Here is an 18,712-nt window from a genome sequence, read left to right on the forward strand (position 1 = left end):
AATGGGCACATGGATGAAGAAATAAATAAGCAGCATGGTAGTGTGGCTAAATGGGTAAAGTAAGTGGGTAAGTGGTTAGATGGCAGGTGGGTGAGTGAGTAAGTGGGTCAGGGTACATGGGCTGCATCATGTGGGGTTGTCTCATCTCGACTTCTCGGAATAGTATGGAAGAAGGATTCGGATAGTGGGAGCTAGTCAGATGGCACCAGGGTTGTGTATGGGGGAGGGGGGGGTTATCTGCTGATAATGCAGTCAGTGCTGTAATACAATTGGCTAGGGTAGTGGTCAGCTGGTGGAGATAAGTCAGATCTCGGCTGAGTGAGAAGGGATGGGGAGGGGTTGAGGGTGGGGGAAGGGTGGTAAAAGTAGTTAAAGGACTGAGGTGTAATCAGTCAGGGTGAGTGAGATTTCAGTTGAATAATTACTCAGAAGTTAGGCTGAGAGTCTTCTGGCTAACATTTCCCGAATTATTATCCAGGTAAGCCCACAGAACAGCTTGAGGTCTCCAATTCTAGCTCAGAGTTGGTGATTTTTGCAAAGGATCTTGGGGAGTTGTGGGATTGCTTATTGGAAGCTCAAACATCCTGGGTATTTCTTTTGGTGGCCAGTGCAGTGGGACTTGTACAGCTTCCTGATATGCATCTCCAATAAGAGGCTAGAACGTCTTAACCTTAAGTGTTATGGGACTATTAATCTCAATGCCTGGACTAATGATGGAGATATCTTACCAGGGAGCTGCAAAATTTAAACTCAGTCAAATCAAGAGAAAATTATCCTCAAGTTAATATTAGCGATGGCTGCCATTACTGGGGGTCATCACAATGGTAATATTACCATCCATCTACCCAATTGTCTGAAAAACACTGTCAATTAATGAGTGCCCTTTAAGGAAGAAAATCTGTCCTTACTCTATCCGGATCCAAACCCACTGAAATGCAGCTGACTCTTCACTGCCTTCCAAAATGATCTAGCCCACCTGTTCAACAAAAAAAAATTAACTGAGACTCCAGCTATGGTAAAGGCATGGCAAGAATGGTCATTCCTGCAAAGTCTCCTTTATTAACATCTGAACACCAGTGCTGGGAAAGCAATCTCAAAGAATAGGCAAGAAACAGCCTGACATTGTCATACATACACAATTACAAATATTTCAGCCAATGGCCCAGATTGTTTCTTTCTAACTGGACAGATCCATGAGAGAACTGGGTAACATTGGAAGATGTGGCCCTGGACACCCTCAAATTGACTCTGGAGCCTGTGAAGTCACATAACATCAAGTCAAAAGGAAACCTCCTGCTGATTAATAACTATTGTCCCTACCCAGTTCATGAATCAATGTTTCTCTATGTTGAACATCACGTGGAATACATACTGACAATAGCAAAGGCACAGATTGTATTTTGGTTGGTGGGTGGGTTGGGAGGATAGACTTCAATATCCCTCCAGTAATGACTGAATGAGTAGAGTCCCGATATCTGTCAGACTGGACCTCTGGCAGGTGATGAAGGAAGCAACACAAGGAAATGCCTACTTGGCCTCACCCTCACAATGCACCTGTCCATGACAGTATTGGTAGGAATGACCATATAGTCCTTGGTCAGGGAAAGTCCTATTTTCGCACTGAGGATGTGCTCCATTGTGTTACTACTATGATAAATGCATTAAATTCAAAGCAGATTTGGAGCTAAGAATTGGGCATCTATGACCATGTTTTAGGTCTTCAACAACAATTGTATTGCATTCAATCGTGATCTTTAATTTGACAGCCTGACATATCCTTCAGTCTACTGTTTCCATCAAGTCAGGGGATCAACTCTGATTCATTGATCACAGAAGAACATGCCAATGAGAAGCACCGTATAAAAATGAAGTTTAGCACATGACAACATGTAAATTGAATAGTGGAGGCAGCATGCAAAAGACAGAGTTAAGTGATCAGAAAACAACAGATCAGATCAAAGTTCTGCTGCCATGTCACATCTATTCATGAACGGTAGTGATAAAATGGAAAGTTTATTGAAGGAGACTCCAAGAACAGCCTTATCTTTACCGAAAGTAGAATGCAGCATATGACTACAAAAGACAAATTGAATGGTCCTCAATCAAAAGCACTAAGTTAATCTTCATTACATCTTTTGCTTGAGTTTACATCTATTACATAGCCATTCCACTAACATTTCAACATAAGCCATGAGTGTTAAAATAACCTCTGCATGATCTGCACCACATCGAAAATTCATTTCCTACACTACTGGCACACCGTAGCTACGTGTAATTACTGTAAGTCAGACCATTGTAATTTGTCAAGGGTCTTTCAATGTCACCTCCAAAACAAACAAACTTTATTACCTTAAAGTACTAGGGCAGAAGGTGCATGGAAACAACATCACCTGCATGTCCCCCTCCAAACCACAGACCACCCTTAACAGGACTGATATCATCATTCCTTCACATGGTCAAAATGCTGAAATTCTTCAGCTAGTAGCACCCTGGATGTACCTACAACACAAATTGCTGCAGTTCAAGAAAGTGCCTCAACACTACTTTATCAAGGACAGTTAAGGGACAGGCATTAATTGCTGGCATTGACAGTGATGTCATGAATGAACAAAAGAAATGAAAATTCCTCTTGGTGCCAGTTAATTTTGAACTCTTCATCATGTATATTTCTTTGAGTGTATTAGAGCTTTTATTTTCAATGACAAAGGCAGTAATTACTACCTTCACTGCCTGGGCATTAATCTGGAAGAAATTACTCACCTGTCTGCTTTGGAACTCTCCTGATATTCTTCTCATTGATTTGAACTGGATAAAAATCAGCCGGGCTTTACAATGGGCAGGCGATTAGCCCTGCCAGAACATTGCTCAGGAAATGGAAATGAAAATTAGTCTCCAAATTGCCCACTTACTGTATGAAGCCATGTCAAGTTCTTTAAATTGATGCTCATGATTGAAGGAGCATGATCTCTGTTCAATTCCAGTCTATGTACATTTTACTAATTGTCTTATAGGATTATTCTTGCAGAAACATTTTGCCTTTCCAGTAGTCGGCAGTTAAAATAACTTTACAGATAATATGAGTACCATGGCCAAAATGAGATTTATAAGTAGATGACAAAAGAGCTTAAGCTGTCTTATACATTTTAAAATTTACTTTTTCTGAATATTGGAATTGTTGTAGATGACAATCTATATTCCAACTGTTCAGCAGTGTGAAATGAGCATTTCTAATGTATTCCTATTTTTGTAGCTCTCTTTCAGTATCAAACAGTACCTACCCCATTAGCTTGGCTGAGTGCTTGAAAATATATGCTGTAGCTTTTCAGTGGGGACAATGGCGGATTCCAATAGCCATTGTATGTTTTGTTATCTCCAACAGTAAATGGCTGAGTCATAGGAAGGTTCACAGGTCTCAGCTCTGCAGCTGTATAATGCAGTGAATCAAATACAGAAGCATTCTTGTAGCTGACTGGGACAGGAAAACAGTCAATCATATCTGCTGCTCTCCTGGCCTTTTGTAAGTGTTCTTCCTTAACGACTAGTTGATAGGCACTGTAAGAAAACAGAAGGAAATTGCTTTTAAAATACTTGGAAGAATGCAGAATTTTAGTTTGAATATAATGTTGCATTTTACATGTTGTTGCTAATACTTGCTCACTACCTGGAGTCCTGATGCCAACAGGGGACTATTTACATGAGCTCTATCCTTGCTCAATTGAACTCCTGTAATCCCAATAGCTCCCATTTAAAAGTCTGATCCCTTTGTGCATTTCCTTGCACAATTCCATCCCTTTTTTTATTTTTCTATCCCCTTCTTAGCTTTCAGTCTTCTCTGCCATAACAACTCTCCAGTTTAGAAGGACAGTTTACAAGTGGTTGCTGATAGCGGCAGGGAGAAAGAGAGTGTGGCAAATCAAAGATTTCTTGTAGCACTTTAGTCAGCTCATCTTTGACCACAAGAAAACCTTAGAAAATTAAAGAAATAAACCTTGCCTTGTTTTGTAGTGTCTTTTGCCTTCCAGTATTGCTTCTTTTCCCCCAATTGACTTGGTGCTTTGAAGGTCTCCCAAAACCAAGGCTACGCTGCTTGTGATGTCATTGGACTCTGATTTGCCCATGTAAAGTGAACTGCTGTATGCTTGTGATGTCCTACGCATGCCTCATATAAAAGTCATAATAATGTGTGGGATGGAGGTTGGGTGGATCTGTTTTGTGATGGGGTAGGAACATCATAGCCATCTCACCATTATCATTTCTGATTAGGGTCATGATTAAATTCTAACCATCACACTCAAGAAGTCTAATATTACTTTACTCTAGAAATAGTATAATCCCAATCCTGGAAATTGATTTGTACCAACTCTAACCTGAGCATAATTACAACATTTAAAAGACATTTGGACAGGTATATGAATAGTAAAGGTTTAGAAGGATATGGGCCAAATGCATGCAAATGGGACAAGTTCAGTTGAGAGTTCCAGGGTGGAATGGATGAGCTGGGCTGAAGGGTCTGTTTCTGTGCTGTATGATTCCATGTCCCCAAACTTGCATTGTAGGTTGCACCCTATAGTATATGCATTTATAAAAAAGATTTATTTTGATAAAACAATGCAGATTAATTGGGTAATATGACACAATGATACAAAAATTTTGAAAAATATGAGAGTGAATAGTTAGAAGCAGATGCAGTTATTCAGGTATCAAAAATGAGAGTCTCTCATTAAAATTATGATAAAAGTTTCCAATGCAAATCAATAAAAGTGATTTAGAACAAAAGGCACAAGAAATGTCTTCATCGAGATCCCCAAGGTTGTAAAGTTCACTTTGGGGCGAGTGAGGTTGAAAGTATTCAAGGTTAGATGGCAGAAATGGAGGAAGGAACAGAGGTAAAGGTCTGATTTAACAAATAATATAAATGTGATTAAGGACAAGTTGCTTAAATGTAAAATTAATAAACTGAAACATGGGTGAAATGGCTTATTGTATTGTTCTAACTCCTATGTACAGCAAATTGAAATAGAATTAGAGGACTGACATTTTTACATTCAAAGGCAGAATCTGCCCTTTTGAAGAATATTTTAAATGGAAGCCTTCCATGATAATTTGAAGATCATCAACTGCACAGCTTTTGCAAGCCAAACATAACAGGAGGTGGAATCTTGGGCAGCCAATGGGGGTTTTGCCAACTGGCAGCACAGCTGGTGAGACACTTGAGTTAACTCCTTTCCAAAGGCCTGATCAGGCATTTTAATGCTCAGCAGAAGGCCTTTCCATCAAGGACACCATGGCAATAAGAAGTTGGCAGCTCTTTTGCTCAGTAGAGAGACGGTTGCTACTGCATGAACAAGAATAACTGGAGGCCCAGAATTATGGTGCAACCCAGGCAACAGGCAAGCATTGGTGGGACTTTGCAAAGTCATGGGTAGGATTGGATAGGGGTGGTGTAGGAGGGGTCAGCAGCAAGAACAGTGAGTAGCTCTAATCAGGCCCTGCCTTCCCCAGGTCAGGTCCCCCTGATCAGTCACTGAGTGCTTTTGAAGGAGATAGCAAGCAGGCCTGCATAGGTTTACTTGTTATGTATGTTGAGTAGCTACAGGCTTCTGGCACTGGATTAATACCAGACACTGTGGAATGAGGCCCTTAAGTCATCATGAATTGAAGCAGGGTAAGAAGGCCAACTGCAGAATTTCCAGTCTGGTAATAGACATGGTGAAGGAGGGAAGGCACTGCAGTATGCAATTTTCAGCCTCCCAACCAATTACATACCCTCACAGTCCTCAAACATACCACTGAACAAGGAAGAGGCTTTTGGCCTGGGAATCATAATCATAGGGAGCATGGAAACAGATCCTTCAGTTCTCTTATTACATTTTCAAATTAACCTGTGACAACTTCCTAGGGGGATGAAACAGTTTCTAATGTATTGTCGCTGGATTGTTAATCCAGAGATTGAGGTAATGTTCTTGGGACCTGAGTTCCTGCCATGGTGGAATTTGAATTCAATTTAAAAAAATGTAGAATTATATGTTTAATGATGTCCATGAAACCATTGTCAATTGTCAGGAAAAAAAATTGGTTCACTAATGTCCTTTAGGGAAGGAAGCTTCCATCCTTAACTGGTCTTGCCTACATGTGATTCCAGACCCATAGCAATGCATTTGCATCTTAACTGCCCTCTTGGCAATGAGGGATGGGAGATAAGTGCTGGCCTAGTCAGTGGTGTCCTCATCCTATGAATGAATTTTTAAAAATACATCCAATAGCAAACGTTAATCCCTTGTGCTTTTCAGAAGGCTTTGTTGAAACTTGTAGATAGCTTGGGCATTTTTGCCCACTGTGACAATTGCTTTTGAACGATATGATGGAAGCATATTTAGAATAACATGACTACATTTTTCTGACAATACACAAATTATATTTGGACAGTGCTGAAGACCAAGTTCATCTTAAAAACATTGAAAAATGATCAGGCAGAGACAAGAGCTGACCAATTCAAGCATTCCCCTTACCTTCTTTAATATAAACATCATTTACACTTCATTAAGTTACTCATCCAGAAGGAATTGCAGAAAATATTATATATTTCTTTAAAGGTATAACTTTAATCTAAAAATCTGAATAACAAAATAAATCAGATTTTACTTAATAATGTAACACAGGTAAAAAAGTCAAAACAAAGATTGCTTTCATTTAACAAAAAATCTATCATTGACATACTGTGAGGACAAATTGGATGCCGAGCAAGCATTGAATGGTTGCTTAATATTCCTGAGATAATGAAATTCAATTACAAATGATTCAATTTAAATTGAGTTTGAATCAGAATTTTGAATGGGACATTAGTCCAAAATCTAATCAGTAAAATATAGGTTATGCAGAATATGTTGTTGTAAATGTTCTCTTTAGAGAGCTGTTTTTCGAACTAACTTGTATAATTTGTACCATGTTGACACCATTCTAAGCACATGAATTCAAGACTTTCACTGCTACTACTAAATGGAAAGTGACAACATTTTCATTCTTCTGACTTTAGCTTTCACCTTAATGCTTATCCTCTTAATAAACTGAGACATCATGCAAATAACATTTTAAAAAATCATATTACTTTGGGAGAATTAAGTTTCATTCAAATTGGTTATGCAGTCTAGTGTTGGGGTGTCATGTTACAGCTGTACATGACATTGGTGAGGCCACGTTTGGAGCACTGCGTAGAATTCTGGTCCTTCTGCTACAGGAAGGTTGTTATTAAAATGGAAAGGGTGCACAAAAGATTTGCAAGGATGTTACTGGGACTGGACAATTTGAGCTAGAGCATCTGCAGTCCTTGTGTTTACCCAATTTAGGCTAGAGGGAGAGTCTGAATGGGCTGAGACCTTAGAGGTTTATAAAACTAGAAGGCATAGGTTTAAGATGAGAAAGGGAAGATATAGAGTCATAGAGTCATACAGATGTATAGCATCGAAACAGACCCTTCGGTCCAACTTGTCCATGCCGATCAGATATCTCAACTCAATCTAGTCCCACCTGCCAACACCCAGCCCATATCCCTCCAAACCCTTCCTGTTCATATACCCATCCAAATGCCTCTTAAATGTTGCAATTGTACCAGCCTCCACCACATCCTCTGGCAGCTCATTCCATACATATACTACCCTCTGCGTGAAAATGTTGCCCCTTAGACCTCTTATATATTCCCCTCTCACCCTAAGCCTATGCTCTCTAGTTCTAGACGCCCTGACCCCAGGGAAAAGACTTTGTCTATTTATCCTATCCATGCCCCTCATAATTTTGTAAACCTCTATAAGGTCACCCCTCAGCCTCTGACGCTCCAGGGAAAAGTGCCCCAGCCTGTTCAGCCTCTCCCTGTAGATCAGATCCTCCAACCCCGGCAACATCTTTGTAAATCTTTTCTGAACCCTTTCAAATTTCACAACATCTTTCCAATAGGAAGGAGACCAGAATTGCACACAATATTCCAACAGTGGCCTAACCAATGTCCTGTACAGCTGCAACATGACTCCCAACTCATGTACTCAATACTTGGACCAATAAAGGAAAGCATACCAAACGCTTTCTTCACTATCCTACCTGCAACTCCACTTTCAAGGAGCTATGAACCTGCATTCCAAAGTCTCTTTGTTCAGCAACACTCCCTCGGACCTTACCATTAAGTGTATAAGTCCTGCTAAGAATTGCTTTCCCAAAATGCAGCACCTCGCATTTATCTGAATTAAACTCTATCTGCCACTTCTCAGCCCATTGGCCCATCTAGTCAAGATCCTGTTGTAATTTGAGGTAACTCTCTTCGCTTTCCACTATACCTCTAATTTTGGTGTCATCTGCAAACTTACTAACTGTACCTCTTATGCTCACATCCAAATCATTTATGTAAATGACAAAAAGTAGAGGACCCAGCACCGATCCTTGTGGCACTCCAGTGGTCACAGGCCTCCAGTCTGAAAAACAACCCTCCACCACCACCCTCTGTCTTCTACCTTTAAGCCAGTTCTGTATCCAAATGGCTAGTTCTCCCTGAATTCCATGAGATCTAACCTTGCTAATCAGTCTCCCAAGGGGAACCTTGTTGAACGCCTTACTGAAGTCCATATAGATCACATCTACTGCTCTGCCCTCATCAATCTTCTTTGTTACTTCTTCAAAAAACCCAATCAAGTTTGTGAGACATGATTTCCCACACACAAAGCCATGTTGACTATCCTGAATCAGTCCTTGCCTTTCCAAACACATGTACATCCTTTCCCTCAGGATTCCCTCCAAACCTTGCCCATCTCAGAGGTCAGGCTCACCAGTATATAGTTCCCTGGTTTGTCTTTACCACCCTTCTTAAACAATGGCACCAGGTTTGCCAATCTCCAGTCTTCCGAAACCTCTCCTGTGACTATTGATGATACAAATATCTCAGAAGGAGGTCCAGCAATCACTTTTCCAGCTTCCCACAGAGTTCTCGGGTACACCTTAAGACCATAAGACATAGGAGTGGAGGTAAGGCAATTCAGCCCATCGAGTCCACTCCACCATTCAATCATGGCTGATGGGCATTTCAACTCCACTTACCAGCATTCTCCCCTGTAGCCCTTAATTCCTTGTGACATCAAGAATCTATCAATCTCTGCCTTGAAGACATTCAGCGTCCCAGCCTCCACTGCACTCTGCGGCAATGAATTCCACAGGCCCACCACTCTCTGGCTGAAGAAATGTCTCCGCATTTCTGTTCTGAATTGACCCCCTCTAATTCTAAGGCTGTGTCCACGGGTCCTAGTCTCCTCGCCTAACGGAAACAATTTCCTAGCGTCCACCCTTTCCAAGCCATGTATTATCTTGTAAGTTTCTATTAAATCTCCCCTTAATCTTCTAAACTCCAATGAATACAATTCCAGGATCCTCAGCCATTCCTCATATGTTAGACCAATCATTCCAAGGATCATCCGTGTGAATCTCCGCTGGACAAGCTCCAATGCCAGTATGTCCTTCCTGAGGTGTGGGGACCAAAACTGGACACAGTACTCCAAATGGGGCCTAACCAGAGCTTTATAAAGTCTCAGTAGCACAACGGTGCTTTTATATTCCAACCCTCTTGAGATAAATGACAACATTGCATTCGCTTTCTTAATCACGGACTCAACCTGTATGTTTACCTTTAGAGAACCCTCGACTAGCACTCCCAGATTCCTTTGTACTTTGGCTTTACAAATTTTCTCACTGTTTAGAAAGTAGTCTATGCTTTTATTCTTTTTTCCAAAGTGCAAGACCTCGCATTTGCTCATGTTGAATTCCATCAGCCATTTCCTGGACCACTCTCCCAAACTGTCTTGATCCTTCTGCAGCCTCCCCACTTCCTCAGTATTATCTGCCTGTCCACCTAACTTTGTATCATCAGCAACCTTCACTAGAATGCCCCCAGTCCCTTCATCCAGATCATTAATATATAATGTGAACAGCTGCAGCCCCAACACTGAACCCTGCAGGACACCACTTGTCACCGGCTGCCGTTCTGAAAAAGAACCTTTTAGCCCAACTCTCTGCCTTCTGTCAGACAGCCAATCCTCAATCCATACCAGTAGCTCACCTCAAACACCATGTGCCCTCACCTTGCTCAGCAGCCTCCCGTCAAAGGCCCTTTAGAAGTCTGGATAGACCACATCCACTGGGTTTCCCTGGTTTAACCTACTTGTCACCTCTTCAAAGAATTCCAACAGGTTTATCAGACATGACCTCCTCTTACTAAATCTATGTTGACTTGTCCTTATCAGACTCTGCTCTTCCAAGAATTTAGAAACCTCATCCTTAATGATGGATTCTAGGATTTTACCAACAACCAAGGTTAGGCTAATTAGCCTATAATTTTCCATCTTTTGTCTTGATCCTTTCTTGAACAAGGGGGTTACAACAGCGAACTTCCAATCATCCGGGACTTTTCCTGACTCCAGTGACTTTTGAAAGATCTCAACCACTGCCTCCACTATTTCCTCAGCCACCTCTTTCAGAACTCTAGGATGTATCCCATCGGGGCCAGGAGATTTATCAATCTTAAGACCTTTTAGCTTTTCTAGCACTTTCTCTTTTTTAATGGCAACCACACTCAACTCAGCCCCCTGACTCCCTTTAATTGTTTGGATATTACTCATGTCTTCCACTGTGAAGACTGACACAAAGTACTTGTTAAGTTCTCTGCTATTTCCTTATCTCCCATCACTAGATTTCCAGCATCATTTTGAAGTGGCCTAATGTCTACTTTTGCCTGTCGTTTCTTTCTTATATCTTGAAAGAAACATTTACTATCAGTTCTAATATTACTGGATAGCATACCTTCATATTTGATCCTCTCCTTCCTTATTTCTCTCTTTGTTATCCTCTGTTTGTTTTTGTAGCCTTCCCAATCTTCTGATTTCCCACTGCTCTTGGCCACTTTATAGGATCTCTCTTTTTCTTTAACTTATTTCCTGACTTCCTTTGTCAGCCACCTGATCAGGTCCTGGGGATTTATCCACCTTTAACCGTTTCAAGACATCCAGCACTTCGTCTTCTGTAATCTGGACATTTTTCAAGATGTCACCATCTATTTCCCTACAGTCTACATCCTTGATCCTTGCACCAGGAAACAACACACCATTCTGCTTTTTCTCTGCTGGCCACAGAAACGTCTGTCTGTACCTCTGACAACAGAATCCCCTAACACAATCGATCTCTTGGAAGCCAACATACCCCTCGTTGCATTTGAGCCAGTCTCAATACATAAAAAGGACCAGAGGAGCAAATTTTTCACAGAGAAGGTGGTGCATTAATGGAACAAACTACCAGAGGAAGTGATAAAAGTGGGTACCATTACAAGATTTAAAAGACATTTGGACTGATATCCATGAATAGGAATGATTTAGAGGAATATGGATGAAACAAAGGGATCAGTTCAGTTTGGGCTACCGGATTAGCATGGGCAAGTTGGATGGAAGGGTTTTTTACGTATTGTATGACTCCAAAAGTAGTCTATTTAGTATAAGCAAATCACTGTACAAAAAGATCAATTCATGTGCCGTATTTTTATACTGTTTACTTAGAAACAAAAATATACGAGATAAAGGCTCTTCCACCCTTTGAGCCTGCTCCACCATTCAGTATAATCACAGCTAATCATCTAACTCAAGATTCCCGGTATAGTTTCATTGAGGCCTTGTATAACCGCAGCAAGACATCACTGCTTGGTGTTGATTGATTAGATTGGCATTGCATCCTCAGCATATTGTTAAAGAACCAATAAAAATAGCTAGGTCTTGACAATGTCCTTTTACTTGTTCTGTTTTAGCTGTGCTCCAGGAAGGTCCAAAAACAACACTTCCCTTGAATCTAGGACAGAAGGGTTGACTGCTGGAGTCAACTGCTTGATTTTTATTTGATTGTGTTTTTTTTTCCACTCTGTTGGTAAAAATGCATTGCCATAAATAAAATGCGGTCACAAACAAGAATTACTTCTTTTGAAGAGTCAAAACTGCTATTAAATAAGCCCTACAACTCTTATGATTTTGGTATTATTACACAAATAAAAAATTGGAGGGTTTTGATCCATATAGGGATCGCAATATTCTTCAAATTCTAACAAATTGAAATAGCAGCATCATGTTAGTCTATAAGATTATCATAGAGTTAAGTTTCAACTTGGGAAGTGATGAAACAGTGATAAATTATCTAAATCTGTCATAACCATCTGTTTCTTTCTGCCTCAAATGTTTACCCTCCTCTTAAATGTATCCATACAGTTCACTTCAAGCACTCCTTGGCATTTTCATGACTCTTAGAATGAGGACATTTCATCTGAATTGTCAATTAGATTTCTTGGCAACTATCTCATATTGATGGCATCAAGATGTTTTCTTCCCAACATGAGAAAACATTGTCTCTGTATACACCCTGTCAAAACCTTTTATAATTTAAAAAAGACTTATTAGATCAGTACTCAACATTTTTTCAAAAGAATCAAGACTCAGCGTATCAATCCTTCCCTGATATTAGTATCCGTGCATTTTTATTAATTCTCTCTGCACCATCTCCAGTAACTTTGTATACATTATAATATGGCACCTAAAACTGCGTAGAGTACTCTAAGTATAGTCCAACCAAAGTTCAATGCACGTTTAACAGAACTTGTCGATTTTTCAGTTCCATTACTCTCGCAATAACTCGTCCTTGGTTTGCAGATAGTTTTGTGAACCTCTAATGCAGGTGGGAAAGATAAAAAAAACCTCACAACTGAGCTCAGAGAGATCCCTTATCTCCTTGCTGCTCCCCTTTTTCTCATGGTCGATCTCTTGCTCCTGATTACCTGCCTTTCCTGTTTGAAAAAGCTCCACCCCACTCCAAGTCCATGACCTAGATGAGGAAAATCAAATCATTATCATACTGTCTCTTCAGTAAAGTTATTCCATTGTGATGGAAGGTTGGGTTTTCCAAATTGATTATATAAAGTGCAGCAGATGCCTTCAAGCTTATCTGCAATTCAGTTAGTCAGGAGTGGGAAATATGAAGTATGCAGATTGGCCCTGGTAGAAATTAGACCATAAGAAATCATAAGACATAGGGGCAGAAGTTAGGTGATTCAGCCCATTGAGTCTGTTCCGCTTTCTCCCCATAAACCTTGATCCCTTTGATACTCAAGAACTTATCTATCTCATTCTTAAATTTACTCAATGACCTGGAATCCACAGCTTTCTGTTGCAATAAATTCTGTAGATTCACCACTCTCTGGCTGAAGAAGTGTTTTCTTATCTCCATTCTAAAAGGTCTTCCCTTTACTCTAAGTCTATGGACTCAGGTCCTAGTCTCTCCGGCCAATGGAAGCATCTTCCCAACATCTACTCTGTCCCGGCCATTCAGTATTATGTATGTTTCAATTAGATCCTTCCTCATCCTTCTAAACTCCATCAAGTATAGTCCCAGGTCCTCAAACATTTGTCATATGTTAAGCTTTCATTCCTGGGACCATTCTCGTGAACTTCCTGTGAACATACTCCAAGGCCAGTACATTCTTCCTGAGATATGGGTCCCAAAACTGCACACAATACTCCAAATGTTGTCTAATCAGAGCTTTAAAGAGTCTCAAAGTACATCCTTGCTTTTATATTCAAGTCCTCTCAAAATAAATGCCATCATTGCATTTGCCTTCCAAACTACTGACTCCATCTGCAAGTTTACCTTGAGAGAATCCTGGACTAGAACTCCCAACTTCGTAGAGTAGCTTCGAGTAGTAGGTATAAGGGAAAAGGATGGCTGTAGGGGGCATTGTTCCGTAACAAGTGGTAGCTGGGCTATAAGTAGCCATAGGTGGAATGCATGAGGTGGCATTAGCACGAATGATGAAGCATGGTGAGTATGTATATGTGTGTGAGAGGGTGTGAGGAATGAGAGTTCAAGGCTGTTACCTAGTTTACAGCCTTTAAAATAAAATCTTTGAAAAAATACCAGTGCGTCATGGCAGCTCTTGCACCCAGCCAGCCTCCTGATTGTTGTTTTTACAGTCATCCAACATGGCTCCCAAACTTTCACCCTGACTCGGAAAATTCAGGCCTCTGTCTCTAAACCTAAGGAAGGATACGCTTGCTTTGGAGGCTGTGCAGTAGAGGTTCACCAGTTTGTTGTCTGAGATGAGAGAATTATCTTATGATATGAAGCTGAATGAATTAAGTCTATGTTTCATGGAATTTGGAAGAATAAAGAATAATTGCATGGAGGCATACTAGGTTTAAAGGGGCTACATAGGTTAGGCACTGGCTTGCTGTTTCTTCAAGTGGAGGAAACTTAAGTAGAATGCAGGGTCACCATCTCTTAATAAGAGGGAGACAAGAAAGACTTTCTTCACTCAAAGAGCTGTATATACTGGGAACTAGGATAAAGTGAGGACTGCTGGACATCAAAGTCAAAGGCGTGGTGCTGGAAAAGCACAGTAGATCAGACAGCTTCCTAGGAACAGGAGAATTGATGTTTCAAACAAAAGCCCTTCATTGGGAACTGTCTAGTCCAGTGTTTTGTGGATGCTCTGTTGTGCCTATTTCTGGATGAGATAGACTGACATTTGATCTATCAGGGAATGAAGATAATGGGCACCAGCCAAGCAAGTGGATTCAAGGCCAAAGTTTCAGCCATGTTTCGATTAGAAGGTGGTCAAAGCTCAAGGGACTATAAGGCCTACTCCTGCCCCTTTTTCATATTTGCTTGTGGAATATCTAACCTAGCAGGTTTAGTCACGACAACGTTTTGGTTAATTCCCGATCAAGAAAAATAACAGATTTACTCCAATTGGTTTCTCCGGATTTTGTTTTAAATGCTCAAATTCAGAAACAAGAAGGAGGCAAAAATTAGAGGATCTAGTTATTTGTTGCTGTTTTACTGTGCCTTAATTAAAATTATTGATGTTTGTATGGCTAAAGCTGCCTTCCATTTTTTAACTTTTCCTTCTGAATTACTTTACACCAATTTAATTCAAGCTGGTTCTTCTGCCATTCTGTTGACTGATCTTTGGAACCGCACTGTTTCAACAATCATTAACAGGAGAATAGACACCAGTCTTAATAGGTACTTCCTTTTATATTCAGAACAATGCTGTCTTGACTCTTTAAATTCTATTTATCACTAATAAAATAATTAGCAATAAATCTTAAATGCTATAATTACAAAGGTAGTCTTTACTACTAATTGACCATGCTGTGTGTTTCTTATATGCATTAGACTTATAAGGCATGGATAGCCTAGTTTCTCAGTTACATTAAAATTACTATCCATTTATATTCAACAGTAGAAATGTTGCCACATCCATGAAAGTAAATTGTTATGCCTGAGCGTGGAAACGTACACCGACTCTTTAGTTCCACTACTCCTCTACTCACAGCATAAATTTAAAGAGAAGCAAAATACTGTGAATGTTAGAAGACTGAAATAAAAACAGAAATTCAGCAGGTCAGGCAGTACCCGGAAGACAGAAAAACAAAGTTGTCATTTCAAATCTGATATAACTCCTCATCTTCAGAAGAATCATATTGGATTTTAAACACTAACTCAGTTTCTTTCTCCACAGATGCTATCAGACTTGCTGAGCTTTTCAGCATAAATTGAATTGCTTTACCCAGTTACAATATGGTCAGTAATATTCTATCCCTCTGTTAAGTTTAGAATATGGAGTGACATCAACCAGGCTTTATTTAATGAACAATATAATTAGTGATTTATTGTGAAAACTGGAATTCATTAATGTTGTGTAGGTGTAGAAGAGAGTTAAAGGTTCACAGAGCTACCTGACAGCACCAAGTGTTCTGAACAAGATACAATGTAACCTTTTCGACCAGCAGCTAGGTAACTGGTTCCCTGGAGACAAAAACATATTTGAATGCAGCCAATCAGTTTAAATTATATCCCAAAAAATACCAAACTCCAACTAAGCTTGGATTTAGTATATTGACAATATTAAAAGCCAATGACACAATCAAATGCTTTTGGGATATAAGACTGGGAAGCATTGAACAGTTGAGGGAGAACTGCCAAGGCACCAACACATGCAGACTGCCCACAGAATAGCTCTCGTAAAGGTACCTTTATCAATCAGTGACCTGTGAAACAGAAGTCCTCAAGTAGAAAAGAAGACAGAGGAAGATATAAAGAGAAGATTTGGCAGCTGTCTGGTTTTAAAATTTGAATTTTTTGTAAATCTTAATCGGGGGGTGTTTTATCGGACTAGTATTGTAAAAGGGGATGGTAAAAGATCGGGTAGAGAAAAGAATTGTAAATAATTATTCATTAATTATTCTCTGATATACTTTAAGAAATAAAGTTGTTAATTTTTCCTTTAAATAGTGACCTTTGGTATAGTTCTTGGCCTCTCAAATTTTCACAGATTACTGCACGGGATAAATCTTTTCTGTGAACCGGGTTTAAAATAGCAGCGGGAGTTACCCCACATCATAATAGTCAACAAAGATGCAAAGCTGGTAACACATAGATGGGAATATTCAGGTACAAGTGTTTGTCCTTTTAAACAAACACAGACACGTGCAAATATAATCAATAAAGGTGAAGATTTTTCACTTTTGCCTTTTAATTTAGTTCAGAGATTAACTTGGAAAAAAAACACTTTAGCCGTAATTTTTATTTTTGAAGGAGGAAAGGTTGAGGGCATAATATGTTCAAGATGGCTATCAGATGTCACTGGGGTCTTCAAATACCATTCATTCAGAATAGACACTGGAAAGCTTCTTTATCTCACAGGCTGGATCACAATGGAGCTCAAAACATTTTCTAAAAGAAATCTATTAACTGCAGGTACTTTTCCAGTATATCCAGCAGTTTGCTAAAGACATGTGACTTCCATTAAATCTGGCAGCTCTACAGGCCTGGTTGCTCTAGTTAGCTCAAACCATGCGTGTTCTATTCAGAGTCATTAAAAAAATGTCCCAATGCCCTTTTAGTGATCCCTTTCAAAAAAAGTCAGGCATCAGTAGCAAAATAAACCATTGTCATTTAATATGAATCCTCAAAAGATAATGAATAATTAAGCATCTTCATGTAGAACGTATGGTATTATACTACCCTGCTTTCACAGATTTGTTGTAATCTTCATGTTATAGAAAGGTATGACTCTGTGATTGCATTACTAGCAAAAGATTAGCTCTTATTGCAATCAAAATTTAGGTTGCAAACTGAAATGTTTTAAACTTGTTTTCTCTATTCTAAATTCACAACACAAACAAAAACAATGACAGAGCAGATAGTTTAACATCTCAAAGAAAAAGACAGGCTAATGTTTTAGATGAGAAATTCAGGATGCAGATGACTGATGACCATTTGATTTGATCATTCTTATAATTAACAATAAACTGTACTTGAGAAGTGTCTTTGACATTAAAATAAATTGAAAGGTACTTCACAGAGATTTAAGGTAATACAGGTACGGTTACAAGGAGATGAGTTTGAAGGCTGTTATCAAAGGAAGAAAAGTTGGGAGGTTTGGATTACTGGAGATGAAGATTACATACCTGAAGGTCCAAGGTAGCAAATGCAGGAAAACAAAATCAGAGGAGATGTCCAAGGGTGTCACAGTTCAAACAAGTGAGCGTTTAGGAGAGGTATTATCAGGTTGGAGGAAATGCAGAATTTTATGTAGAGTTCCCAGGGAAGTACAGAAAGATAAGCATTTGCTGCAGAAAGATCTGCAACTCAACACAATACACCTTTCAGTCAGCACAAAAAATTGCTTGTCTTCTAGTGCGATAAGAGGTGCAATAGGGGACGACACTGTCTACTGCCTTTCAGCCATAGTATGCCAAGGGAATGGAAAGTGTGTAGAATTCTTCAGTTGTATGTCTGGCATAGAAAGTAGACCGTGAATATCAAAAGTATTGAGAGATTTTTTAAGGCTCCTTGTGGTGGAGTACATTATTTTGAGAAAGTTCAAACCTTTTGCATTTTTCATAATTTTCAATTCAAAATGATTTGTTCTCAGGCTGTATACCTAAAGTGGAGTATATATTTTAAATATTAATAGTGTTACAATTGTATCCAGGCACAAAAGTGTGGGACATGAAGTATGGAGATATGTTTAATTTAATTGCAGTTTTGTAATTTTCAAGTCAAAATGTTTAACAATGTACTTTTACAAATTTTATGAATAAGGTATGATTCTGGAAAAAATACAGAGATGACAGCAATGTGAAACATAAACCCAAGGATTTGAACCTTAAACTTGAGTTGCTGCAGGATATGGGAGTAGCTCAGCAAAGAATGGGTGAGAGAGACTGGTTCAGCAATATTGGGCAGCAGCTTCAAATGAACAGAAGCTTACAAAGATAGATTGTGTGTGATTGGCAAAGGAGAGCAAGAGCATTGGATTACTTTCAACTCACTCGAATATCAGGCAGCCAAAACTCAGTACGCACATCTGTCACTCCATTCATATCCATGGCCTGCTTAATAAAAAAAAAGGCAGTCTTGTAAATGGCTGAACTACACTTGCCAACCCCAAAGCCCTGGGGTCAAATCCTTCACAAAACCTGACAAGCCAGCCAGCCAGCTTAATATTGGAGCCAGACACTCAGTCAGCAAGCTTCAGCAGCAGACTCATTTGGTGCTCAAACCTTGACCACAATACAAAAATCAGATTCAGAAACTCTCTGGAAACTCAAGATGGTGGCTTTGGTTTGGCAGGCTGAACTAGAGAACT

General features: G+C 39.6%; 1 protein-coding gene across 1 annotated transcript in view; it reads right to left on the reverse strand.

Annotated features, from left to right (window-relative positions):
• The window catches only part of ptprt (protein tyrosine phosphatase receptor type T), a 1,408,195-nt gene that overhangs the window by 419,990 nt on the left and 969,493 nt on the right, over positions 1–18,712 (reverse strand). The window contains exon 12 of the mRNA XM_060836083.1: positions 3,279–3,552. Coding sequence (XP_060692066.1) covers positions 3,279–3,552 — 274 coding nt within the window. The remainder of the gene's footprint in view (positions 1–3,278; positions 3,553–18,712) is intronic.

The sequence above is a fragment of the Hemiscyllium ocellatum genome, chromosome 15 (assembly GCF_020745735.1).
Source record: "Hemiscyllium ocellatum isolate sHemOce1 chromosome 15, sHemOce1.pat.X.cur, whole genome shotgun sequence".
NCBI lineage: Eukaryota > Metazoa > Chordata > Chondrichthyes > Orectolobiformes > Hemiscylliidae > Hemiscyllium > Hemiscyllium ocellatum.